The following is a 27263-nucleotide window of genomic DNA, read 5'->3' as shown; positions in this document are numbered from 1 at the left end:
CAGGCAATCCCCCAAACCCCCTGTGACGTGTTAGAACATAACGATAAGACAGCTAGCTCTTACTTCTCTCGGTTGCATACATGAAGAAGGATACTCCTGGCTACCAGCTCGACGAGTAAACCTACTCTCGATTCCGGTAGCATTAACGCACGAATTTGGAACCGTCTTGCAAGCTTCGGTCAAGGCCTTACGCATACCTACTTAGGTGCCTAAAATGGCGAGTTTCGAGGAGGCTAGCTCAGCGCTTTATGACGCCTTCCATAGCCTCACAGCTTCGCAGGTTTCCGCTGCCGTATTCATCTTCGTACGAACATGATCGCGGCCAATATCCTCCAAATCCAGTCTAACATAGCAGCAGTTATTCACAAGATGGTTTCTTCAAGGAATCTATCGAGTCTACTTCCACCCACTGAGCCACTTCCCTGGCCCGAGATCTTCAGCTTTCACCCGCATACCGCAACTCTACGCAACAGCTACAGGTAAATTGCATGTCTACGTTGCCAGTTGTCATAACAAATACGGACACGTTGTTCGCATATCGCCCAACGAGATTAGCTTCACCAACTCTGAAGCATGGCGGTAAGATCTCCAGCGCTACAGAATATCTTCACTGAGCTAATTTCTTTAGTGACATCTACGGCTATGGGTCCAAAACAGGGCCTGGTTCCGCGCCTCCAAAGCACTGGGTCCGCTACGGTGAAAGTCCCAACGGCGTGGCCCCCATACTCCAAGATTCAGACGACGCAAACCACGCACGTGTTCGCAAGATCTTCAGTCCGGCGTTCTCGGAACGTGCGATCAAAGAGCAAGAGCCACTGTTCACGAAGTATGTCAACCAGTTGGTACAGATTCTCAAAGACGGAATCGCCGCTAGCACTACCGATGCTGCAACATACGATCTAGTCAGCCTGTATAGCTTCACAACCTTCGACGTTATGAGTGATCTTACCTTCGGAGAGCCCCTTCACATGCTCACCACAGGCTCCTACGACCCCTGGGTCCGCACCATCCTTGGTGCCTTAAAAGCAAACTTGCGTCTTAACCTTGTTAAAGCACACTATCCGCTCGCCGCCAAAATCCTGCACCCCATCATGGAAGCCCTTTTCTCGAAGATGCGTTTCGAGCTCTTCGACACAAACGTCAAGCGCGTTACGAAGAGGTTGGAAAAAGGGAGGCAGAGTAAGGTAGGAGTTGACCTATGGGATCTGGTATTGAATCAAGAAGAGAAGGGTAAGAGAGGGTTAAGTAGAGGAGAAATGGACAGCAATGCGACTACGTTCATGGTAGCGGGTACGGAGACTACGGCGACACTGTTGAGTGGACTAACATATCTGCTATTGACGAATCCAGAGTGTCAAGCGAAATTGGTTCATGAGATCAGGACAACGTTTCAAGAAGAGGCGAACATCGATATGGAGTCCATCGTGAGGTTACCCTACCTCAAGGCATGTATCAGTGAGGCATTTAGGTTATACCCACCCGTTGCAGTAGGTTTACCGCATCTGACTCCCAGCGATGGATCTACTATCTGTGGACACTTTATTCCACCAAATGTAAGCCCTCTTATATACGTCAAAACCACGAATTTGAGCATAGCTGACCCAGGCCTCACACAAGATCACCGTCTCAGCATCTCACTACGCCATGTACACCTCTGACAGAAACTTCACCGACCCTCACTCCTTTATCCCCGAACGTTGGACCGGCGACGCGCGATTTGCAGATGATGAACGCGCAGCTCTACAACCATTTTCTGTGGGTCCGAGGGACTGCTTGGGGAAAAAGTAGGTGTTGCAATAGACATGCTTGCGGATCTGACTGACTGGCGTGAACAGTATGGCGTACCACGAGATGCGACTGATTATGACGAAAGTGTTATGGAATTTTGATTTAGAGTTGTGTGAGGAGAGCAAGGGGTGGCTTGATCAGACCGTGTATACGCTTTGGCAGAAGGGACCGTTGGTTATGAAAGCGAAGTTGGCCGGATGAACATGAAGAAGGAAGATGGTGACAGAGTGAGAGTGGAACATTGATGGCGTCTGATGCTCGGATACCTAGAGTCATGTTCGTTGTTGCTGCTGCTGTAGCTGTATCATGAAATTATCATACACGTTATCGGAACATATCTACATACCCGCTGTCTTTACGATCAACCCCATCCCCACAACGTCTTTATCGTATCACCGAATGTCGCTTGCCCAGCCTCTCTCCTCTTCATACGAGCTACCCGCTCTTCTATGAACGTCTGTTCCAGCTGCTTCGAAACACCAGTCTGCGCCCGAATTTCACCTACTATAGCCATCCTCTCAATCTCCCGCTCTTCCGGTGTCAAGCTCTGAAGCTTCTTTTCGTACTCCTTCCTTACTTCTGGCTTAATCTGGCTCCAGACCTCGGTATCATCCGAAATAGTACTTGACTTGCCAATCTCAGCTACAGGTACGGCTTTCCTTGGTGTTGAAGACGCGCCACCCACTGCCTCCACGACGTTTCGTTTCGACAGGATGCTTTCGAATTTCGGTACTGGTCGCCCCTCTGCTTTTGCCTTTTCCATCTCCGCCTCCTGTTCCAGCATACGTTGGTAGAGTTTGTCCGCGTGCATTTGTATCCGCTCGTCCTCCTCTGGCGATCGCTCGTCCATGGTCATGTATCCCAACGCTTTCAAGAACTTGGACTGTATATCGTAACAGCGGTTGAATTTACGCGACTCGGCGATGCACATAGTTCCTGCTGACCACCATGATTTCGGATTTCGGAAGCAGTCAAATTGCTCCATGTATTCCAATGCACAGTTTTCCATGGCTACTCTTCCAATTGAGGCTTTGCGGTCGTTGTAGGCGTCTACTAGGTCTCGTAACCGATCCTGCTCTGACTTCCCACGGTCATCGATAATATTTTGCGGGGTATAATTCTTCCATAGATCGGCATATCGGCCATCTTGGAACTGCGATTGCGGCGGTACAAACGGCTTCTGGGGGTCTGATTGTGGTTGCGCTTGCGATTGTGTGGGTGTTGGCGACTCGGCGGGTTTCTCTTTGGGAGCGGGCGGTAATGAAGGTTTTGGGCCAGTAGGCGCTTCTTTTTTGAGAAAATCGCGGAGGGATGGATCGAGTTGGTCTTGACCGTTTGAGCTATCACCGCTTCCCCAGAGCCAGCCCATGGTCGCGTTGGCAGATGTCTTGGTTCGTATTCGCGAGGTGAGCAGGTGAAAGTTCCCAAGTTGCGGGGACAGTGAACATGGGTTCGGCAGTCCGAGCTTTGGGACATGTCTTAGCGCGTCTGTCTTACATCAACAACGACTCGATTACGCGACAGGACAACATCAACCCAACAATTGTTACGACGTGCATTGTTATGGCGCCAGTCGGTATGTCCTACTCTTGTACATTTGAAGACTTGGGGACCGTGCTTACAAGTTTATAGATCGCCGCGAACATCGACAACAACGCGTGCGCGGTGCTGGGTAATTCAATCTTAGAGATCCCTAGACATGCAAACGCTGACCACCGTAGACCTTCATCTGTCCAGGCGTCTTTTGGCTTCAACTTTGGCGCGCTCGGTTCCCAACCAGCCAAACAACCCTCTCTCCCACCTCAACGATCACCACGTCGAACACCGGTCCGAAGTACACCCCGCGCCACCAATGGCTCAGCACAACGGCAAAGAAGCGCGTCGCTCCAACGTAGCAGTGTGTCTAAGCGGAAAAGTGCTCCAAAACATAACACTGTGACCCCGCAGTTGGGCAAGAGGAAGCGGGGTTCCCCAACTGCGCAGCCAGGCGCAGACGATGGGAAGGAAGATGAGCTGAGTCCCAATCGGGAGGAGACCGTGCGCTCCATTGAGAAGAGCAGGAGAGTCGTCGGGACAATTCTCCCTACAAGAGAGGAGCAAGACGATGTGCCAGACGAGCTATCTATGCTGGAGGAGGGCGCCAGTACTGTACGTGAGACAGTTTTCGCCAAGTCTACAGTGATCAAGCGAACCCCTCCACAAGTATCGTCACAAATACGCCCGTCGTCAGGTAGCGCCCGCAACAAGGCGCCTATTATCAACAGAGTCGAGGAAGCGTCGGTCGCATCACGGCGATCAAAATCTACAGATCCTGGCCCGGCTACACCCAGTGTGCTTCCAAATGGACAACCGAGGACATCATCTGCTTCACAATCGGCAACTATTCTCGAGACACCGACTGCAGCTCCAGTGGACGAGGAGAGCGAGGATGAGCTGTCACCGCAGCTCAATGGATCCACCCCGCGAGTGGTTGGCAGTGAACCACGGCCGCAGCAAATGACACAAGAAGAGATCGAAATGGACGCAGACGAGCTCTCTCCACACAGCCAACCGACACCAATCCAGATAACACCGATAGCGAATGGCATATCGATATTGCAGATAGAAGAGCAAGAACCCGGTGAGCAAGCCACTACACCGCGGCCGATCAAACGAGGCCGACCGCGACATGTGGAAGAGTTTGAAGGGGAGACCCTCCCGGAACCTGCTACAGCGAAGCCTGCTAGGCGCGGCACACCAAGGAAAGAAGTTGCAGCTCAGGAAAGCGGACTTCAAGCAACACCAGTCGTGCAGAAGCCAATTCGAACAAATGGCGGGGGTCCCTCAGCGGAAGAAGTAGAGGTTCTCGACAAATTCTCCCCTAACCGTGAACGAACGCCTACACATTCTCTAGAGCCCACAGCACAGGAAGAGGAAACTGTAGAAATCTCCAGTGCGAATGAAGAGTCAGACGCGTTCAAAGAACCGGAAGTTGAAGAAGAAGTTGAACCTTCTCCACGACCTAGAACAAGAGACCCCTCTCCCAAGCAGATACAGCACGTCAAACCTACGACAGAGAAGCCACTTCGCAAACGCCAGAAGTTCCTGGGACCAAAGCATGCCATCTCTGTCATGCGTATCAAGGGCTCCGCCGTTCAAGGCATCACAGTCGCAGACACTACGCGCACCATCCTAGAAGAAACAATCGACCACCGCCTCAGTCGTATGGCCGAGAAGTTGCAAGCCTCACAAGACTCCGGTCACCGCAAGGAACTACGAAGCGAGATCAACCTCTCACTGTCCTTCAAGGAGAGCCTCAATGAGAAGCTACTAGACTTACAGGATGCTAACGACCTCCTAAGCACCAACTTCAAGAAGACAAAGTTGCTTAAACGCGATAATGTTGAGCTACGCAGGGAGATCCTTAGTCTCCAGGACAGCAGACAGGAGATTGCCATTGAACAGGACAACGTTCAGGCACGATACGACGCCGAGAGAGCCGAAGCAGAGGTCAGAAATACCCTCAGTGACAACATATTTGAGATTGACGCTGCAATCAAAAATGGACGTGAAAAGGCACGTAAGGAAGGAAGGGAAGACGAAGGCCCCCAAATTTCACTTGGCACGCTACTAGAAACAGTAGGAAATGACGTCGGTTCGCTCGGCGGCGGTCTTTTCGCCAATGTAAAGACACTTAACGGGCTCTTGGAGAGAGCTGCAGGCTGGCTTGAAGGAAGAGCCTGATTGCACAGCGAATAGCTGGATGGCGTTTACTCTTGTGTACTTTCAGATACGATACCCGGCAAAATCGCCACTTTCCATATGATATCTCTCGTTCTTGCATCCCGCAACCTTCAGCTTGCATCACCTCCACGCCAGTAATAGCAACATGCATATAGCTGTTCACGCGGTTTAGTCTGCGGATAGTCCTGTTTGCTGCAGTTACACTAGGAGTAGTCGCGTGGCTGCTTGTTTTCGGTCTAGCGGCCGCTTTGTAGATCTGGGGACATCGGATCCGCTATCATGCACATTGCGTAACCGTGCATCATCAAAGAACATACTGGCCTTGCTCTGCGCATCACAGGGTCCAGGAGACCATTAACTTAACAGCCCAGCCTTCTGGCCTAGTCTCACCTGACAGTTCTTTCTACATCTCGTGGGTTTTTGAGATTCCACCTGTTTACGTGTTAACACCTGCACTTTGCCCTTCTCGGGGTTGCTCCAGGGGCCAAGCTTCACATCCTCGTCGTCTGCAATTCTACAACGTGCATCTCCTAGACCCTTTCTTCCAAAACAGAAAAAGCAAAAATCGTGTAACCCAACCCTGCATCTCATTTTCATTCAGGTCCCCATCATCTTGTAAGTGAGGCAAAGGACATACTCGGACGAGGAAACTAGCTTGCGCGGACCTCCGGAGTATCACCGGACCTTTCACCAGCTCTACACCTAACCAGAAGCTCGCCAGGTCGAGAACAGCCCAACTGACGTCAAAGCGATCCTTGATCACCCAACTTCAATATGACTCGTGGGTCCATCACCTGCGACACTAGCCTCCCAAAAACACCGACGACGCCTTTAGCACCATCTACGCCAACCTCGGCCAAACCCCTTAGAACCACACCGGCGTCGAAATCTCCTCGTAACCCATCGAACAAATTCTGGGTCCAGGAACAGCAGCGTAGAATATTCTTGGAACACCTGAGACGATGGTCTGTGAGCCACGACTCGAGCACTTTTTTCCAAGGCAAGATAAGCTTACAGCCCCCTGAGCCTGGTGTAAATGAGGAGATAGCTCTGGGTAAAAGTGTGACTTGCATCCTGACGGATTCGAGTTTTACGGATTGCAGGAAGATTGTTGCTGTCAGGCTATTTCAATCGCAAAAGGACAGCAAGAAGAGCACGACAAGAGGTCCGGAACGAACGACGGATAACAAGAGCACGGGTTTACCCAGCAGCGATATGAAGCTCTCTGAGCACCGAGAAGGTTGTTGTACCGGAGAAGAGGATCCATGGCCGTTATCTCCGTCAAAGCCGAATCCATCGACCAGCTACTACAAACTCGTCTTCCGCTGCGGCTCTGGCTGGCTCTCAGCGCGCGACTACCTTAACAAGCTCTACTTCACGCATCTCGCAGCTCGTTTACCAGGCCGGCATACCCACTGCGTCACCGACACGGCTGACTTCATCTTCGGCGTCCGCTCTCAAGCCCTTGGCCCACCACCCTCCACTAAAGACACCGTACCCATCCAACCACTTTTCCACCCCTTCCAGCGCCTACCCACTGAGCTCCAAGAAATGATCCTTATGACCGCCGCCGGCCTAACCCGCGACTGCGACCTAACCAACGACCCACGCAAGACTAACACAAAAACCACCGAGAGACCCGTCAGTCTATCAACCATGCTATGTATCTCACGCCATATCTATACTACAATGCAACCGTACATATTTCACAGCACAACCTTTCACTTCGGCTTGAGCGGCACTACAAACTTCCTCTGGCAATCCGGACCGGTTCATCGCTCTCAAATCAGGCGGCTGGCTTTTCATTTCGGGAAGAACGCTTTACTGCACTGTGTGCGCTGGTTAGCCGCAGATCCCATCTTTGATCTCCTGGAACCCCCGCAGCCGAGTGGTGGATCTGGATTACCGCTCTTCTGGCGCTGTCAGTTGCGCGCTCTAGCACAGGAAGTGCATTTACTGGAGCTTGTTGTTGATATTGATGGGATGCCGAAGGCTGATATCGCGATGGTGGTTAGAATACTAAGAGGGGTGTTTGGCAGCGTAGAAAGAGTGAAGTTTGTCGAGGGTAGTACACCCGGCAAGACGGTGGTTGTTGACAAGGGAGATGAGAGGTTAGCTGGTCTTGGGAGAGGATCGTGGAGGGAGATGGTGAAGGGATACATTGAGAGGTATCGACGCCAGATTGGGTGGCATAACTGGCATTTTAAGATGGATTTGGTGCCGTTGAGGGAGGAAGAGGTTGACGATTTGATGGATAAGGAGATGGAGTTTTTTGATAGTTGATACATGTGTAGATATATGGTAACGGTACCCGGCATTTGAGCTCTAGGTCAGGGTGAGAGGAAACAAGTCATGAGTTACGGGTTATGCAGCTAGTAAGATCTTTTGTGTTTATAGTTAGGTGTCCCTAGTGTGCGTATGATAGCCCCAAGACGTTATCAGTAGCCTTGAGATGAATTTATTTTGTTTATCCGCTATTGGGCCCGTACAATGTGCAATCATACTTTCAGTAGAGAATTCGGATATCTTTTAGATAGCTAGGGCCAATCAACAGTGTTGGGAATTTCTCGGAGGGTTGAGATCCTCCAGCAATCTCAAAATGCATCCCTAGTTTCTTTAGCGCATCGCATATCTAGAGAAGGTACTCCGCTGAAGATCGAAGCAATACATCATGCAAAGGCTCTTCTAGATCCTCCTCTCCTAAATCCCCAGCTGTGCAAAAAGGATCTCAAAAACATACAACAGCGGGGATTCGCTAGTGGTCACCCACTTAACTACTAATCCGCCGGTACACTGCTTGTATATGGCTGAGCGGACGGGAAGCCTAGCTTTCACTCATGCGACTGTCACAAAGTTCAGTAATTTTTCTGTATGCAGTAAACTCCTTTTCTGTATACGGAAGCTCCTTTTCTGTATGCGGACTATTAGCACAGATTCTAGTCTTAGTGGCTTGCTCCGTGCCCTCGGGCGTAAGTGCTACTAATAAAGCAGCGGTCCAGCGCTTAAGTTTCTTAGACGCCACGAACATAGAGTTGAGACAGCCCCTGCAACAACAGTCTGCGAGAAAGAAGGCGCATCTGTAGCCTAGCCTTTATTTGCAAAACATGCGGCTAGTGCAGAATCTATAGGCTTACAAAGACATGCGGGTGAATGATGCTCTCTGCAGTACCACTGTCTATCACGCCTACGATAAACATGCCAGTCGAAAGTGACGCGCTTAATAGTTCACTCTTACTAAGCTTAGCTCCATTATTATGCGTCCTCGCCATTGTTATCAGTCTTGACACTGGTTTGATTCGGCTCGCCGTAGAGGTGACAACACGAATCAGTAAACGCACCCTAGAGTCACGGGAATGGGTTAACTGTTAGTGGTGGTTGCGGCACAATGTTAGTGAGGATTCTGTTTCCCAAACTCCGAGTCTGTACCGTGAGCTACTGTCTGTGCGTTCGTAACGCGCACCATCGGCCTTATTGAGCACCCACACACATGAGGTTGTTAAGCTACGTATAAAAGCTATCTTGTCTAGATTTTCTAGTGGAGTAATCTATAGGCCTATGCGACAAATTTTGCTACCAATATTTGCGTAGCTGAAGTATTCTGCGGCCGCGACTGTTAACTGTTAGTGGAGGTGCAGAGGGCGGCTCATGAACAATAGAGCGACGCGCACCACCTCTAGCACCACAAGAACGCTTTGCAGTTAGTTCTTAAGCTGTCAAAGCCTTGCGCTTGCCTTTTGCGGCTATTTGTATAGCTTTTTAAGAGTCACACTCCTGCTTCTTGCGTTCTTTTTCTGCCTTACGTTCATCAATTGATTTGCGCTCTGCAGCCTTCTTTTTATCCCTCTCCTTCTTCTCTTTCTCTCGCTTCTCAACCTTCTCAGCCTCTAGTTTTTGCTTCAGCTTGCGTGTTGTTTCACGTAGCTCAGCTGCATTAGATTTCCTAATCTCCTCCGCCTTCTCTGCCTCATCTGCTTCATCCAACAGACGCTAAGCTTCGTCCACTCGTGAAGGAGACCACCATTAAGTCTCACCATCCCAAGATTGCCGCTAAATCAAAGGTAAAGCTCTGCTTCTTTTGCTACCCTCCTTCTGCTAGTTAAGAGCTTCTTGTGGCCTATTATTTTCTATCTCAAGTAGCTGGTTTTGGATAGAGAGATGGTGAAGGGTGTCCCTCACCACCCTCGCATCGAATAAGTACCTATCCTTCACACAAGCTAGCAGGTGCCTGTCAACAGTACGCTAATCTTTCCCATCATAAAATCTTTAAATAGGCTTAGGTGTTTCTGGCTGCTTAGGTTCCTTCGTTACAAACTTATTAAGTATAACGTTAGAGTTGAAGTGTATTAACCTAGTGCTCTCAAAGGCGCTAAGTATAAGCTTTTTAGTAAAGGTCTTCACCCAAGCAGCCCAGAAAAGGCAGAGGAAGTCACCCTTCTTTATTAGCACTAAGCCCTAGCTGTTGTAGAGGTAATCTGTAAGCACTTTGCTGTAGTTCCTAGCTAAAGGACTAGAGCAAACTACATCTAACGGCTGCAGTGTATAGGTACTATATAGCAGGTGAACTGTAAGGGGCTACGCCTAAGTATCGCAAGAGGCTACGCTAAAGAACTTCCCTACTTGTCTATCTTAGTAATAGCGTACAGAGGATAAATACTGTACAAGGAGGACACTACTCTTCTTTTCTTCATCCTTCTTCTTCTGTACATAGGAGCAAATGCATACTCGTTAGCAGGCCTCTTTCCGCCCATAACACTATCTGTAAGGCAGACTTCACGCGCAGAAGAGCGAACTGGTTGAGTAGAAGCTTGTATTCGGAGTAGAGAAAATAGCAGACGCAGAGCCTAGAAGAGGCAGAGCGTACGCGTACTTATATAGCCTAGAGAGAGAAGCGAAGCAAAGGCGTACTAGGCCGTAGAAGGTCTAGTAGTTTACGCCTTCGTAGTAAGACGTAGCCTTTTACTCCTTAGCTCTAAACCTCGTAGTAAGTAGTAGCTAAGGAGAGGCTATGTCCTTACACTATCATCAAAAACGAGGCTGTACAATCACCAACAAAAGCTATTATCGCGAGATTTTTTGAGGTTGAACTAATTACAGTATTGCGATCAACTTGTGCTACTTATATTTACTTGGTACCTTAGTAGTGCGGCCAAGGCGGGTCGTTTGAGTTGGGACGGCTGGTGCAGCCACCTCAGCTTGTACATGAGATGAATCAACAACAACACGTTTTTGACGCTTCTGATTTTGAGTAGAGGCTTGTGAGGCCTTGCGCTTACCCTTTTGGGACAATTTTATAGCTTTTTCAGCGTCGCGAGCTGCTTTCTGGCACTCCTTTTCGGCTAGCTTTTCGGCTCGCTCCTTCTCCCTCGCCTCCTTGAGCCTCTCCCTCTCAACACGCCTCTCCTCGGCCCGTTGAAGCTTGTACAGTTGAGCCTGTTTCCTCAGCTCTGCCCTCTCTGCTTTTTGGAGTTGTTCGAGCTGTTCTTGTTGACGTCGTGCTCTCTCATCGTCCTGAGCCTGACGAACCTTCCTAGGCGACCAGAAAACGGCTCCTCCATAGTATTCCTCAGGATTACTGAGTTGAAGCGTATAGCTATTCCTTTGGTGTCTCTTTTTGAACTTTAGAGCCTCCTTTAGGCCTTAAACTTCTGCTTTGAGTATACTGTTTTAAGCTGAGTTGTGATGCAAACTTCGATAGAGCTTTTTCACCTCCTTACTTGTAACAAGGGACGGCAGAGGCTGAGCGAGGAGGACGATTATGGTCCCAACATGTTTGCTTCTCTCGCTCGCGCCTTGGCCTCTGAACCTGCTCATAACCTGCGCCCCGCGCGTTAGGAGATGGACAAGAATTATTCTCACGACCTCCCCACCTAGTGTATTAATACAGAGCTTTCCCCCACTATTCTCTTGTAGTGTGAAGCAAATACTATTGCCTATAACTACCCCTCACAGCATTACGCGAACATGCGCATTAACAGACACGGTAACTCGACCTCGAGCCTGAACACCAACACCAACTCCCGATCGCAGAGGTCGTCCTCCCCTAAACCAATCTCCCTCGCCCCGCACGGCACACATGTCTCTATCCCGCAGGGGCACCTAGCGTTACGTACCAGCTAGCTTGGATAGCGCACGAGCACTGAAGTGGCGCGTGCCAGTAAATGTGCGATGACAAACAGCAGGCGTCACCCATGATTCAAACACCTAATCACAGATCTCACGCAAATTTGCTCCGCACGAATCGCCTTCCCACTACCATCTACTCTCCTTGCATCAAATTCCATACATTCGATCAGCCGCTTGAGCTTGAGCTTGCGTTCGCATGAAAGTCTCGTATATGGCCTTTGACCAGCACGATGTTCCAAAGCGACCACCTATGCTGCTCCCCGCCCCCGCCCCCGCCCCCGCTACCATCGAGCCACCGCAGCAGCCACAGAAGAGGCCCCGCCTTCCTGCGTGCGACACTTGCCGCACCCGCAAAGTAAAAGTAACGCCAGGCACCAGATAGACGTTTGCTTGTTCATTATATACTAATGTCCTGAGCAGTGCAGCAACGAGCGGCCCCAATGCAGCCAATGCATTAAACATCACACTACTTGCCGCTATTCAGAAACGGAAGCGAGGGTCGTCAGAGTGAATACTGTCTACAAAACAATATTCTTTTCTCAACTAACACGTGACAGAAAAAGTACGCGGACCTGAAAGCTCGTATGACGGCCCACGAAGAGTTTTTTGAACTTCTGCGATATATGCCCGAAGCAGATGCGAACGAAGTGTTTCGACGTGCTCGATCAGGTGACAGAATTGAAGGGATCCTTGATTATGTTAAGAACGGGGACCTACTTATGCAGCTGGCTGTCGCACCCGAGACCAACCGCCGCTACCAATTTCCATACCGCTCAGAGATGCCGATGCATTTGCTCGTTCCTGGCAACCAATACTTGGATTCTCTAATGTATGGCTCCTTGTCGGGTCTGTACCGACCCAAGCATGGGGTTTCCTTACATCCTCCAGGTGCGTCACGTGGTACTGTTCAGGTTGTACAAGACCCATACCTGAAGCCTGCCAATGCAGCAGAACTTGAGCATCCATTGTTGTCGCAAGCATCTGCCTCAAAATGGACCAATGCTATCTCGAATGATGTACTTTTTCGAAAGCTATTGAGCAATTATTTCCTCTATGTTCACCCACTTTTGTATTGTTTTCATATGAAGTATTTCTTGGAAGATATGGTCGCTGGGCGAACTCGATTCTGTTCGCCTCTCTTAGTGAACGCTGTACTTGCTGCCGCTTACGTGAGTCCTGATCTTGAATATTCAAAGCCTGACTGGATTGGTTTGCTAATTTGAAATAGCTAACCCATGGCGCCGACCCTCTTAGATCCCAGTATTGGCTGCCGAATAGCCTTGGATACAAATTTCTTGCAGAGGCGAGGCGGCTGTGGGAACTGGAGACAGCTGACAACGTTCGACTTACAACAATACAAGCTGCAATAGTCATACATCTGATATACAACCTGATCGGTGTGGACCGCGTAAGTTGTGTCTACACTCCAGAAGCTATGGCTGACACGTTACAATTTAGGTCGGCAGCAATTTCACTCGACAAGCAATTGCTATGTCGCACGAGCTCAATCTGTTCAAAAGTCCAGATCACATCAACAGTAGGAAAATGCGGAATGCACGTATAATGCTGGCATGGGGACTTTTTGACTGGGTTAGTGCTGTCTAAAGATATCATTGATGTAGTCCACGCTGATGTATCGATCTGGACCTCATAGTGTTTGTTCGATGCATATTACATGTTCCGAATCCCGTTGTTAAAAGACCCTCCTGAGATGCCATTTCCGGACCCTTTGACTAATCCAGGCTTCCATGATGAGATGTGGCTACGCTACCCACTCGCCACGTCGACAGTGCCTGCCTATTACGCTCACACCATTACCGCAAGAAGACATCTCAGTCAAATCAAGAACGATATTGTCTACAAAGTTCGTAGTCGAAATGTATTGGAGGGTCCGGTTCTATTTAGTACCATACTAGAGTTCAACAAGAGACTAGATGGTTGGTTCCAGAACCTGCCGCTGGCTATGCAGGCTAGGAACATCGTGTTTCCACCGCAGCTAGAAGTCCAGTAAGTAATCTTCTATGAACTCGACCTTCGAAAGCTAAGAGACATATTCTTGAATACTACAGCATCGTTATCGAGTTATTTCGACGGGGCGGAGACGGGGCAGATGAGGCCCTGTCCGCCCGGATGATTCTCGAGTCGAATGTTCGAATGGAGACTGTCCTGCGACTCTATTACCTCCGTCATAGCTTCGACTGCTTCACTAATTTCATGATTTTCTTCATGGTCTACATCGGCAACTTGGCTCTCGAAGACCTTCGCAGCAATCAGCTGAACAACGCAAGCGCCGAAGACCTCCGATCAACCCTTGTCCTGTGTGCCAATGGTCTGCAAAGCTATGGGAAAGCATTCCACGTCGCAAAGCTCGCTCATTATGCTCTAAGCACGAGAGTTTCTACGCGTGACTTACGGCTGCTACAGGCGTATTCTGGTTCACAAGACAACGCTGTGGAGGAGCAAACATTGATAAACCACGCCCATAGGTATGCATTTTATATTGCCCTATAACACATCATTCTAGATTCACTTGTTCTGTAGTCCTTTGAGCTAATAAGTTACAGCTCCTGGCCTATCCCTATCTTTGATGTCAAAGAGGAGGACCCCGAGGTAGCGAGGTTAAAAAACATGATCGAACGAACCGAGAAAGTCTCGTTAGTGGACGGTTCTAGTGTTGCTAGTACACCTGAGCCCTGAGGAATGACCCATATAATGCAAAATGGGTTGAAGAATTATGTTGTACTATAGTCACATCAAGCAAGACTAAGTGATGGCATTGCTGACGCTGAAACATGGCTTCATCTGGTTTAGGTTTTGTTCGACTTCGTTTAATCGTGACGGAGTAACCGCGGCCATGTCCCGCACGGCATCACGGTGCCATACGCGTTAAGCGGAGATAAGGAAATGGCGGCAGTTGCCATTGCAGGCGGGTTTCTCCGGCTATCGCGTAGGGTGGGACGGACGTTAATGTGCTGGGAGAACGAGAGCTACAGAATAGATGCGCGTTGCACTTGTCTGTATTCAAGAACACTAGGGATAATCTGAGAGTCCGGAAGAGAAAGCGTCCCGTTACACCGTGCGTCCCGGCACGCTTGGATCGACATTATAGACCCCTTCGACCTTACTGCCACGCTCGTAAGCCAAACTCAGCCCTGTGGCGGCAATACTAGAATGGTTCATGCAACGTCGCTAACATGGATTATAAGCGAGTTGCGAATCCAAGCAAGTTGCGAGCCCCACCAACCTTCTGCACCTCTCTACACGTAGACATCTATTTCTCAACTACCTATTCCTTCAATGCCTTTAAATGAAGCAGATATCTAGCTTGCTATTGCAGCAATTAGTACATCACAAATACGAGCTGTTAGCCGTGCTGCAGCTACGTATAATGTCGTTGAATTAACACTACGCAACCGACGCGCTGGCAAGCCCGCTCGACGCGATTGCTAGCCTAACTTAAAGAAGCTTACTACGCTAGAAGAGGAGGTGGTTGTGCGTAATATACTTCATCTAGATTAGCGTGGATTTGCGCCTACGTACGCAGCTGTACGTGATATAGCTGATACGCTGCTCGCGCAGCGCAGCGCAGGTCGCGTTGGCGTCCACTGGCCACGCAACTTTGTTAAGCGTACAGACAGTCTTACGACGTGTTTTAATCGAGCCTACGATAGGCAGAGAGCTCTGTGTGAGGATTCTGTTCTTATCTAAGGCTGGTTTGAGCTTGTAGAGCAGACGAAGACGAAGTACGGCATCTGCGATGAGGACGTCTATAACTTTGACGAGGCTGGCTTATGATGGGCAAGATCACGACTCAGCTCGTCGTGACTGGGTTAGAGAGGAGACGCTGGCTAAAGGCTGTTTAACTAGGCAATCGCGAGTGGGTGACCGTGATGGCTGCGATCAACGCTGCTGGCTGGACAATCCTACCCTTCCTTATCTTTGCTGGTTAGTATTACCTATCTGCCTGGTACGAGGAGGCAGAGATCCTACGCGACTGGGCGATCGCAGTTAGCGACAACGGCTGGACGAACAACGAGCTTGGAGTTGAGCGGCTGAAGCACTTTAATGCTCACACGAAGACTCGCGTTATAGGTGCCCGTCGCCTGCTCGTCCTTGATGGCTATAGGAGCTATTACTCTATCGAGTTTGAAGAGCTCTGCAAGGAGAACAATATCTACACGCTCTGTATGCCGCCTCACTTATCCTACCTACTGCAGCTGCTTAACGTTAGCTGCTTTTTGCTATTAAAGCGCGCTTACAGCTGTGAGATTAAGGCTCCAATCTGCTACCGCATGTCACGGCGCTGACCTAGATAGCCTATTAGAGCGCGCCAAGCTGCTAAGCGAGCAGCTGCGCGATCGCTGAAATTCCTGCGCGAACGCGCCCTGTCGTACGCTCCTTGAGCTACGTCCTTGTCTTAGCCTGACCCCGTACTATCAGCGATATCTTAGTGAATATACTGATCACGTGCACCTACCGACCCTGCCTGCCGACCCCGTGACACCGCATTAACTACATTACTAAGCTTGAATTTCTGCTAGCCTTTAAGGTAGCCTTTAATCGCGCGTTTACGGCAGCTAATATCTGCTCAGCCTTTAGAGGCGCAGGCCTTGTTCCTCTCTAGCTAGACGCTGTCCTGTTAAAGCTAGACGTAAAGCTGCGTACGCCTACTCTACGAAGGAGCTCGTTTTTAGTGAGGAATATTTTCTGGCCTGTGCGCCAACTTCACTTTTTTGGCTGTACGGCCATACAAAACAGGGAAGAAACAGCACAACGAGTCTGTTTTTTGCTCTATAAAAGATGAGGCTACTTAAACATATGTAGACCTATTAATACATCGATTTTTTAGAGTTGCGATTAGCCATGGAAGTTGTTTCTTCCCTCATTTTGTATAATCCTGCGCACCACCTTTAGAATCCCCATCACCCACCGATTAATTAGTTCTTGAGGCATGGCCTCCCATTCGGTCTCCCATTGCTGTCGGCACTGCTCTGGTGTACAGCTTAGGGTGAATTGCTTCGTCACATGACGTCGTAACCATAGCCAGGCATGCTCAGATGCGTTCACATCTGGACTGTGACCTGGCCACGCCATCTTTTCGACCTTTTGAACTTGCAAATAGTCATTTGCGATGCGAGACTTATGTGGAGGAGCTCCATCTTCAAGTAAATAGCATGTAATACCTTAGTTTTTTAGTTGGTTGATCCATAGAGCGACCTTCTTAAGGGCTCCTTCGCGGTGGCGATACCCATCCACACCACCTCTAGACCTAATACCACGATGATAATCATGTTTCTTAATGTGCTGAAGCTTCTTTGTAGACGTACGGAGGTTTGTATCGACCTCCCTAAGCACCTGGAGCGCTGCGCGGGCTTGGGTTTAAGCATGGTTTGAGGATGTTCGAGTAGCTGCATTTTCCAACTCCAAGAGCTCCTCCGCTACCTGTTTTTCCTCCTGTGTCTCGTGAAAATAAACGTGACAAGGACCTTTATAGTCATATCTAAAAGCTCCAAAGAATTGTATACAGCAGTCTCGGCGGTTGCGGTTGTGGCGGACGTCCTCATTATAGATCTCATCATCGCGAGCCCATGTTCGGATCATGCCTCGCTCTTCTCCCACTCTAGCTGGTGTTTCGTCAGTAAAAACAACACACCAGAAGTCGTATCCAAGTCCGTCACCAACCTCGTATCGATCGGGGTTGTGGTTGAGGGCCCATTGCAATCGCTCGCGGCGCTGCGCGGGTGTTAAGGGCGGCTTCCAACCTGGCTTTCTGCGCTTGTAACCAGCTCCATACATGACATTTTCAAATGTTGACACGCTCAAATTAGGCGCAATAGCATGAAGCTCGCGATGCTTTATTGCCTGCCATGACTCCTGCTCGCGGTGGTTGCGATCCTGCGTCGTGATGCGGATGATGGCGTCTTTCTGATCATCACTCAAAACCTCGGGTCTCCCACGCCCAACCTCATTTGTAAATAGTATTAGATCCCATAAGTCAAAGCTTCCAGCTTCAGCGCGCTCTTTTATACGATTTAGAAGCTTCGATATAGTGCCTTGGGGGCGGTGGAGGGCGTCTGCGAGGGTGCGTTGTTTTGCATTTCCGAATAACACAGCACCAGCGATAAATGCACGGGTTTCTGGAGGTATTTCGGTGCGCTGAGTTTTTGAAACTCTTTGGGTAGGTGTAGCAGTATATTTAAAAGGCTTTCGCCGGTTCAGAACCATAATTTCACGTTGTTGTGTTGAAAAATATGATGTATTACTATGGTGGTTGCAATGGTGGTTGCGGCATTTCAGAGTTGGGATGGTTCGCCAAGCAATATTCCTCACTAAAAACGAGCTCCTTCGTAGCTGCTCTGCTAGAGGCTGTCTAGGAGGCTCGTACACTAAGCAACGTACGTGAGCTTGAGGCTTAATTAACGTTAATTCGTGAGCGCGTTAGGAAGCATAAGAGCTCGTTACTAGCTTCTATTCTTAAAGCGATTAACTAGCTTGAGAAAGGGGTAGAGATAATAATACTCTTAGCTGAGCTAATGCGCGATTAGATTACTAGCCTTAAGAAGGCTAATAAGGCAGCGTTAGAGCGAAAGAAGCGTAAGAAGAAGCGTATACAGAAGCGAGGAGTCTTAACAAAGGGAGCTAGAGAGGATATAGTTGCTTAATGTAAGGCTAATTAGCAGATTGCTTGTAAGGGGCTACGCTCAGGGAGCTATCGCACAGGTATACTGGAGTTGTATTCGATAGAGAAGAGAACTACAGGTAGCTAGGGTTCTGAAGGTCGTTCAGGGGGCGGCGGCTCGGGATAACCTTCTGCCGGGCTCGCTTGCACAGAATCCGGGTGCTCAGGGGGGGCACCCGGAATCTGTGGACAGTGCGCCTCGCGCACGTGACCGAGATATCATCGAGGACTCACCAACTGGGCTCCAGCCCATCACACCCAAGTACTCCTCACACTGAACGAGAGAGTGCAAGTGCGCAAGATCTTTACTCTTTTTCTTAGGCGCCATAGTAAGCACGTAGAGAAGTCAGGACCATAGAGGGAGTAGGACTGCAGCGGAGACAATGTGAAGAGGACAGGAAGGTCGTGAGCCCCATCCTGGCGGTAACTCATCCTTAATTCAGTGCGCTGCTATTGCAGCGAGCACTATTAGACGAATACAGGATGCTGAATGACCGTTAATGGTCATTTGTGGCTATGGTGGTGGGGGCTGCGGCGACGGAGTCGTGATTCCTGAAACGGGTAACCGAGGACCGCGAGTTTTGACGGATGGCGAGGGTGAACTAATTTTCAGTGCCCTATGTTCGTATGTGGAAGAAATTGTGGGTAATGATATATATATCTACCGTCGCTAACCACTGTTAGCGTCAGGATGAAGGATATGAATCTGTGCTTACAATGGAATTGTATCACCCTACATATCAGCAGCAGATATGTGTCTGGATATATCGGCAGCTGCACCGACGACCAAAGCCTCAACGAAAAGTTCCAGTAACATATCGTATGTGTGGACTTTAGTGTCTAGCAGTTGTCATTAATCGTTGCGCGGAGCTAGCTGCGCGACGTCTTTCCACGCTTCGCGCTATCATGTCTACCTTGTCAGTTAAATGGTAACAGCACTGTCCAAGTCGTCACTGTGTCTTAATCTTCGTATGCTATTTTAACGCCGCTTGACCTCTGTGAAGCCAAGCGGGTAAGTGCGGTTATCGCCCGATCACGATTGACAACTTACAAGGCATAGATTTGACAGGGGACATCTTGGCATGGTACACAATAAAAAAACAACGGCTGCAGGCGTCGCGGTACAAGATGAAATGTTGGTGTTGGAACAAAGTGTTGCTATATCCATGTGGATCCAAGGACACATCGCAGTAGCGCGGTGATGTAAGGCGCTCGTGACAACAAGTGGATCGGCTTAAGGCAAACCGTGCCATTCAGCAACCTTGCGTTAACGATTATCCTAAGACAAATGACGACAGAAGAATAACGCTACCACTGCCCAAGAACCTCACTGAAGGAATGATAAGCAATTTGTTCGTTCCGATTACCCGGCGGAGGCGCGCCTAAACGCATTGCACTGGCACTATTGGACACGATGTTACATCACGAAGCTGCTTGGGTGCCTAAGAATGCCTTACTCTTGGCGGACTGCAGATTGCCATATTATGGAGCGCCATGTATGAATAGAGTTATCGTTGGTAAATATCCCAGATTTCAGAACACTCCTATTAACTAAGAAACGAGATTCATTACTGTCGTAACAATCACGCTTTTGCACTCCACCTCCTATATGAGGACTTTCTTCAGCCTTCAGCATATTCCCTAGCAATGCAGTCTGTTCGTGTCGCCATCAGAGCAGTATCTTTAGCTTTGTTGTTGGTCTCACTCCATGTCCACGCGCAAAACTCACCTTATAAGTTTGTACTCTTTCGTATATACTAAGCTACTTGGATTAATTATTCGATAGCCAAAACTTAACGCTTCGCTTCTTCCAGGACGGTCAGGACGATACGTGCGACTATGGCAACTCCAGTGGCGCCTTGACCTTCACCACGGATAGCATCCCTATTGTAGACCACTGTTTCGACTTTGCAGATCTTTTCGGCGGAAACACCACGCGTGGCTATGTCAATCAGACAAAGAACCTAGGTAGCCAGTGGGGTCAAGCGGGTCTATACTGGCAGCTTGAGAACATCGACAAATTCGACAGGAATGCCAACTACTCTCGGGTTTTGTACCGTCAGCACGTACTGAATCCTTCGAGTGATGACTACAAGCCGGGCCACCATGCAGATCGCAGGGTGACATTGTACGGAGGAGAGCGATGTAGTGAACTCGATCCTTCAAACGATAAGAACTTGCTCAATTGGTATGGTTACAGCTGTTGGAGTGAAGAGCAAGGTGCATGTGGCAACTTGCCGTACCTTATCAATAGTTTCAAAATCCTACCTGGGGAAGACAAGGGCAAAGATCCGGGCTATACTTGCTGGCTACATGCAGAACTCGGTGCGGCGGGGCATAGTTTCTCGTCTTCGCGGGCCATCATGGGAGCTTTTGCCAGCGTGTCTTTGGCTGCGTGGCTGGCTTTGTAGGACAATGGGATATCCAGTACGAGCCCCTTCTCTAGGTTCCTTTCAAGGGAATAGTGAAAGAAATTAGGGTGTTTCACCTTGCTTCTCTTCGGGTATCGTTCCCGGCTACCTTACAATCACGACACACGTTCATGACAAGATCTGATAGAGGCAGAAAAGTTGAATCGACATTACGCCTATGTATGCCCAGCCTTTTGAACCCAATGTCCAAACGCCAGTAGCAGAAGATTTAGACAAGGCAGGTCTCCTGTAGCCTATCCAAAACACCGTGACTATGCAAAAAGACTCAATGCAGGAGTAAAAACCGCTCACAATGTACACCATAACCATGTTTTCAACTAAGTACTTCCATGACTTCTCAGTTTCCTCCCTGCTGCAATTCCAGGGCCTACGCTGTTGCCGAAATTCGTGATGTTCTCTACGTCACCACGCTCGCCAGCAACGCCGACCGTTTTCCTCGTCATCTTCTTCATGGGAAGCTTACTTCCATCATCGCCATTGGTGCGCATCTTTTTACTTGGAGGGGCGCCGTTGGTCAATGAGTCGCAGGATGATTGGGATGCGAGATGGGGAAGAGGCTGGGTATGAGCTTCCTGCGCCATCACGTTAACATCTAGCTCCCGCAACGAAGTAGGGTTGCCTGTTGGGAGATGTGAGATAGTGTGGGCGTGCGCACTAATGGAGCGGGAGAAGTTGGGCTTGTTGGCGGTGAAGGCGAATATGTCGGTCGGGGAGCTGAGGGTATCCGTGGCATCATTGAAGACAGGTTGCTTGGAGGGACTGCGTGTTGTAGAGTCGGCAGTTGTAGGGCGGTCTCGGAGACGAGAGAGGATGTTCTCGTGTGCTTCGGTGCGTGGAAGGGTTGAAGGGATAGTGTAAGAGACGCGTTGAGGTGTTTCGCCGGTGGGGTTGTACTCGATCAAGGCCTGGGAACTAACGACCTCGCGAAGCTCGTGGAGCGGTGCACGTATGTCGGCGTCTGCAGCGAGTGCTGGCAAGGTCTCCTTCAGAGTACTTGCTTGTGCTGACATGTCTGATTCGAGAGACTGAACGCGATCAAAGGAGGAAGATAGATGATCGCCGATACTAGAGTATGAAGCTGCCACCGTCGATGACAAGGCAGCCAGCGAAGCCGTGTGCGCCGCGTGATGAGTGTTGTTCTGCTCACGGATTCGGGCCACAATATCATCTAGAGACTGGAGTTGAGTGTCCAAATGTGCCATCTGTGCCTCAACTGTCTTGACAGTACTCTCGTGAACGGAAGTAGTCGTGTCTTTGATCGAAGTGGAATGCTGAGTCGCGGCTGCAAAGTCTGACTTGATCTTGGTCTTGACGGCATCTCTTGACTTCGATACACCTGCCAGGATGTCTCTCGACTTATCTGACCACGCAATAACGCCTTCTGCGTAAGCATCCTGCTTCGTCTCGAACGCAACGTTGGCGGTGTTTAGCTCCTCTCGCACAGACAGGAGCTTCTCGTCTAATCTCTTCTCTTGTGCATCAGCGTTCGCGTTAACGATCGCGGTAATCTGCGACAGCAGCTGTTGGCGGTCTTCGGCCGACTTCTGCTTCTCCTCATCCACGACCTTCTCCAGCTGATCCTGCGAAGCCTTGCTGACCTCGACCAAAGCAGCGTTGGCCTCCACCACTTGCTGGTGAAGTCGTTCGTTCTCAGCCTGCTGTTCGCTCAAATCCTTCACTAGATCATCAAAAGTTGTCTTGAAGTCGCGCCCTAGCCCTGCATATGATGCGTGAACCTGCGTATGGAAAGCGTCCAGTTCCGTAATGATGTTTGCTGAGATTGTCTCTGCCGCCGCTGAGAGCTCATCGAGCCCTGCGCCGATCTTCGTCTTGACATCCTCACGAAGGGTCTTGATCTCTTCTAGAACTTCATTCATGTGATCGCGTGCTTGCGCAGTCTGACCGTTGACTTCTTGCTCGGATGTCTGGTATGCCTCCATCTTCTCTTGCAAGAAAGATTGCGAAGCGCCAAGCTTCTCAAGCTCGTCCCGGACGAACGTTTGCATGCGTTCTGATATCGAGTTCATCAACTGTTCCTGTTGCTGTTGGAACTCCTCTATCCGATCTTCGACCATACGAGTAGTATCAACAACCTGAGTTTGGGAGGAATTCCAGTTCCGTCGGTTCTGTGATTGGAGTTCTGACTTCCGTCGAATTTTTGATCGTAGACCATCAATAGCTGATGTCGTCTTGCCGAGCGTTGAGATCATGTCCTTTCCTACCTCTGCCAGCTCTTGCTCAGTCTTCTGATGCGCCTTCCGTAACTCTGTCTCTTCTGCCAGGTTCTCGCGAGTGTGCTCCAGAACGATCTCCGTCTTCTCTAATATGCCCTTGGTGCCGTCTAAGGCCAATTGCGTTTGTTCATTGTCTTTTTTCAAGGTCTGGAAGTTCGTGGTGAGTTTGAACAGGTCTTCCACCTTGTTACGGAGGTTGACCTCCATGGTTTCGAGCCGGTCGCGTTGTTCTTCGCTAAGGATCCGTCTTGATTCGCTAACTGTGGTAATCTCCTCGTAGTTCTCTTGCGTAAGATAAACACCGTTGCGTTGCCGGGTCGCTATTAATTCGCTCTTGAGCTTCTCGATTTCGGCGGTATACTCTTTGAGTAGAGTCTTCTTGTTGATGGGCTGGTTCATTTGCGGCTTGTTTCGGATATTCTTCGCGCGGAATGCGTAGTCGAGGGTGGATATAGTTTCTTCGAGGTTGCTCTTCGCTGGCGACAAGGTCGCAATGATGCACGTCTTCGTTCGACCACCTAGCGAGTCTTGCAAAAGACGGGTTAGTTTTGATTCCCTGTACGGAATATGGGAGCTTTTCTCCACGAGCGCGTTGATAACACGACCCAATGTTAGCAAACTCTTGTTGATAAGACCGGCCTCTGCTGCGCGCTTGTTTTCAGCACCACTGCGTTGGATGTTCTCGCTACCTGCAAGATCGACGAGATTGAGCTTTCCGGCGCTCAGGTACTCTTGGCCATCTTCGGTTGTTCGCTTTATGTAGACGGTGATGGTAAAGACTGTATGACTTCGCGAACTGAGATCGTTGCATTTAGTCGCAGCTACCTGTCGCTTGTGGCTTCCGTTGCGCAACATTGTAATTCCTTCAGCGGCAGTCTTGAGATGACACTCCTCCATGCCCTGAACCATGGTTGTGGTAGAGCCCTTCTTGCTGTTGTCGTCGTAGATCTTGAGTTTCGTCGCGTCGTCTGGGGACAGCAGATCACGGAGTTCTTCGTTGTACAGTTCGATGAAGGAGCATTTCACCGAGTTCTCGATCTCGTCAGTTTCGAGGCGTTGGAAGAGCGCGTACAGCACACGTGGTACGATACCGGCGGCGTCCGGAAGGGGGAGGACGTTGGAGATGTCACCAGTCATGGTGTAGGTTTTGCCTGTGCCTGTTTGACCGTATGCGAAAATTGTGCAGTTGAAGCCATCAATAACCTGAGGTGTCGTTAGTGAAGTTTGTTTCATTGACTTGTCCCGACTAACTTGGTCCAAGATGGGCGCCACAACTTCGTCGTAGATCATGGCCTGGTCGGCTGCCGGTGAAAAGACCTTGTCGAATTGGTATGTCTTATTGCTCAGCGCACTTGAACCCATGGAAAGGTCTACTGCTGTGCCCCTGATCCCGTTGGTCGATACCACTACGCCGCTGTTTTCGCGCACTTCGCGGTCATTGCGCCCTCTGCATCGGACGACGACGTTGATGTTTGTCTCTTCTCCTCCATCGCTTTCGAAGTCGCATTTGCGCTTGAGGGGCGACGATCGTGGAGTCCTCGCCGAAGCCACTGATTCTGCTCTCGAGGAGCGGCCATTCATTGCCGGTGTTGCGGAACGGCCACGCGCTAGATGTGGAGGGCGCGTCGTGGGAGGGCGCATGCTCGTCGTATTCCGCTTGAGCGGCGGGCCTGGTCTTGGGAGTCCAGACATGGTGACGCTCTGGGTATGGAGAACGTGTATATGCTGGGTTAGTATGTCATACGTCTGGTGTTGCGGAACCTGCAGGAAAGTAAACAGTTGGTAAACACATGCATGCAGGGATCGCCAGGCACGGACTGCGCGCTATTAGCCGTCACGAACACCTCGCGCTACGTCAATGCAGCATGACTTGCATATCTCCAATACACAGTATGTTTATGTCTTGATGACTGATTCAATGCAATACATCTCACTCGTTGTACTATTACCCTTGTGTTGTGCAGCCTACTGAAGCTTCCCAAAGGCGCCTGAGACGGGCTATATACGTGAACGTTTGCCCCGCCACCCCTCACCTATCGCAGCAGTGTCGCGGATTGTACCTGATTTTATAGTGCATCGTCGCAATACCGGGCACCTTATCGTCTTGATTCGACTGCGTTGATCTTTGCTGTGAGTTCTGGGGGTTAGAAGGATAAACCCGTCACCCTGTCCTCGTGGACACAGCACGCGCGTGCGAGCTCCCTGTTATCTACAAGCTAGGCAGCACATCGATTAGCAAACATCCCGATAACCTACTACATTCATACACTTACCAAAGACTCACCATGGAAGATGGAAATATGCAACTTCAGCCAGGGCGCAGTGTAGGGTTCATGAGTCCGTTGCGACCGTCTTTTGAGTTACCAAGCTGACCGAAATACAGCCCTCGGATGCTCCCTACACGAAGTACTGACGACCATCAAAGCCGAGGTCAAGGCCTTTCCACGGTTCCAGCTCTACCACGACGAGTTACGACCTATTTCATCCCCCGTCCAAGTTGTTCTTCCAGACAACGGTTTGCGACTACAGTTCGACGGACCTGACCAGCGGCTGCGCCTCATCGAAGTGCTCGATTTCGCCAAAGCCAAGTTGGTATATAAGGATATTGAGGTGTACAAGCCTGGTGAAATAGGCTTCTCAGGAAACGCGTCAGGGCCGAGGTTTCGGCATGTCTACGACAAGCTGCTGGGACCAACGTATGGCGGCGAGTACATACCCCCAAAGTCTGAAGACCCCAACGCAAGAGGCACATATAACCTATCTTATCCGGGGATAGCTTTCAACTTCCCGGTTCAACACTCCGCATACTCTCCCAAGAAAGACTTCATCTCGCTCCTGTCCTCGTCGGCCACAGGACCAGCAACTTCTATGGCGGTCTTCAACGGCGAATCCTGGCAAAAGGCTCGTGGGACATTATTCACAGCAGTACCACCGAATCCGAGATCGCTGGCCCTAGGAAAAGCAAAGGACGGTGGTCCAGACGAGATTGAGACGGTCAAAATACATGGAGAAGGTCGGATAGAGCTCGTCCGGCGCTCTAGTCCTCCATTCTGGATCGTCCTTAGTGAGACAACGCCTCAGGACTTGATCATGGAACTTGGTGCACCCGAGTCCATATATCGTAAGAATGACCATCGGCTATCAATACACAAAGACCGGAGGACGAGCGACGCATCGGATCTCTCGCCCAGTGGACTCACTCCAGATGATGATGATTCAGACCACGGGTCAGTGACCAGAAGCAACAACGAAGATGCATGGGAGGACGATGACGAAGCCGCACTAGAAGCTCAGGAGCGAGAAGTCGCAGCGGCTGAGCACTTCTACAACTACTACTACCACGGCTTCGATATCCTGATTTCACAGCCTACGCAGATCTCTCCACCTTCTCCTACTGCAGAGAGACGGGAGTCAGAACTGCACAGCCAAGGCGAGCTCAGTGCACAACCTCTAAACCATCTTACTGCAACCAAGGTCATATTCCACGGTAACGTGCCTGGTTCGTACCAGTTTAATCGACACAGACGAAGTAGATGGACGCTCGAGCATGTGCCCTCAGCTATGTATCGTGACCCTCTCAGTTCTGAAATGGACTTTGGGGATATTTCAGGCCGACTGAAGGAAGTTTTCAAGCCATATTACGAGAACGAAGAGCAAGAGAGGTTGCAGCAACGTGGCATGGCCCTAAACAGAGGTTGGGGTGACAGCCCGGGTAGCAGCTGCGAGCTTCTTGGAGGGTGGGAGGACAGTTCTGGGAGGAAGAGCAAGTTTGCGAATGCCGGCAGTGTCTTGATGGAGGGTGCTGCAGATGTTGGGAACGTAGAGTTGTTTGGGTTTCCAGGTATGGTCTTCGAGGTGTTGAAGAATGGAGCTGTGAGCTCGTTGACTGTATACTAAGACGGCTGGTCATAACACCTAGTGTGGGGAGCTCTGCGCACTAGGTCGATCTGTACGAGGCATGAATGTTGGATATGCACTGGCCTGTGGCATGGTCGTCAGGGGCTGCTATCACCGAACAATTCGCACTGTACCGACTTCAGGAAGTGCGCTATGAATAGCTTAATTTCTATATACTATTCGTATTATACTATTATTTCACAAAGCTTGTCGACTCGAAAGTTCACGACCAACATCTTCATACTACGATGTGGGAGGACATGACGCAGCGTTATCTCCGTACTATCACCGAACCGAGCCGAACCATCACCAAATGAGTGTTCGATCCAAAAAATATTGGAACACCTACCACCACTTCCACGCCGATTCGCCCGCCCAGGATGCTAT

The 27263-nt window shown here is 49.9% G+C and overlaps 7 protein-coding genes across 7 annotated transcripts; 5 read left to right on the top strand and 2 right to left on the bottom strand.

Moving 5' to 3' along the window:
- Positions 1–214: 214 nt before the first annotated feature.
- ALTATR162_LOCUS8469 (uncharacterized protein) lies at positions 215–1989 on the top strand (the record flags this gene model as incomplete). The annotated part of the gene is made up of 5 exons (XM_043316099.1): positions 215–304; positions 359–579; positions 629–1553; positions 1606–1784; positions 1836–1989. The coding sequence occupies 5 exons, from the start codon at positions 215–217 to the stop codon at positions 1987–1989; spliced, it is 1569 nt and encodes a 522-aa protein (XP_043172034.1).
- Positions 1990–2149: 160 nt separating this feature from the next.
- ALTATR162_LOCUS8468 (uncharacterized protein) lies at positions 2150–3157 on the bottom strand (the record flags this gene model as incomplete). The annotated part of the gene is made up of 1 exon (XM_043316098.1): positions 2150–3157. One exon carries the CDS (start codon positions 3155–3157, stop codon positions 2150–2152), a length of 1008 nt encoding a protein of 335 aa, XP_043172033.1.
- Positions 3158–3234: 77 nt separating this feature from the next.
- ALTATR162_LOCUS8467 (uncharacterized protein) lies at positions 3235–5511 on the top strand (the record flags this gene model as incomplete). Its single annotated transcript, XM_043316097.1, has 3 exons — positions 3235–3364; positions 3421–3460; positions 3510–5511. 3 exons carry the CDS (start codon positions 3235–3237, stop codon positions 5509–5511), a joined length of 2172 nt encoding a protein of 723 aa, XP_043172032.1.
- Positions 5512–6285: 774 nt separating this feature from the next.
- ALTATR162_LOCUS8466 (uncharacterized protein) lies at positions 6286–7794 on the top strand (the record flags this gene model as incomplete). Its single annotated transcript, XM_043316096.1, has 1 exon — positions 6286–7794. The coding sequence occupies one exon, from the start codon at positions 6286–6288 to the stop codon at positions 7792–7794; it is 1509 nt and encodes a 502-aa protein (XP_043172031.1).
- A 4051-nt stretch (positions 7795–11845) lies between these two features.
- On the top strand, positions 11846–20724 carry ALTATR162_LOCUS8465 (uncharacterized protein; the record flags this gene model as incomplete). Its single annotated transcript, XM_043316095.1, has 9 exons — positions 11846–11995; positions 12055–12141; positions 12192–12803; positions 12863–13042; positions 13093–13224; positions 13289–13641; positions 13704–14120; positions 14199–14288; positions 20100–20724. 9 exons carry the CDS (start codon positions 11846–11848, stop codon positions 20722–20724), a joined length of 2646 nt encoding a protein of 881 aa, XP_043172030.1.
- A 338-nt stretch (positions 20725–21062) lies between these two features.
- On the bottom strand, positions 21063–24671 carry ALTATR162_LOCUS8464 (uncharacterized protein; the record flags this gene model as incomplete). The annotated part of the gene is made up of 2 exons (XM_043316094.1): positions 21063–24182; positions 24231–24671. The coding sequence occupies 2 exons, from the start codon at positions 24669–24671 to the stop codon at positions 21063–21065; spliced, it is 3561 nt and encodes a 1186-aa protein (XP_043172029.1).
- Positions 24672–25264: 593 nt separating this feature from the next.
- Positions 25265–26876, top strand: ALTATR162_LOCUS8463 (uncharacterized protein; the record flags this gene model as incomplete). The annotated part of the gene is made up of 2 exons (XM_043316093.1): positions 25265–25316; positions 25363–26876. 2 exons carry the CDS (start codon positions 25265–25267, stop codon positions 26874–26876), a joined length of 1566 nt encoding a protein of 521 aa, XP_043172028.1.
- Positions 26877–27263: the final 387 nt, after the last annotated feature.

The sequence above is a fragment of the Alternaria atra genome, assembly GCF_907166805.1.
Source record: "Alternaria atra isolate CS162 genome assembly, contig: 29, whole genome shotgun sequence".
NCBI classification, from domain to species: domain Eukaryota; kingdom Fungi; phylum Ascomycota; class Dothideomycetes; order Pleosporales; family Pleosporaceae; genus Alternaria; species Alternaria atra.
This window is presented reverse-complemented; position numbering and strand designations above follow the sequence as displayed.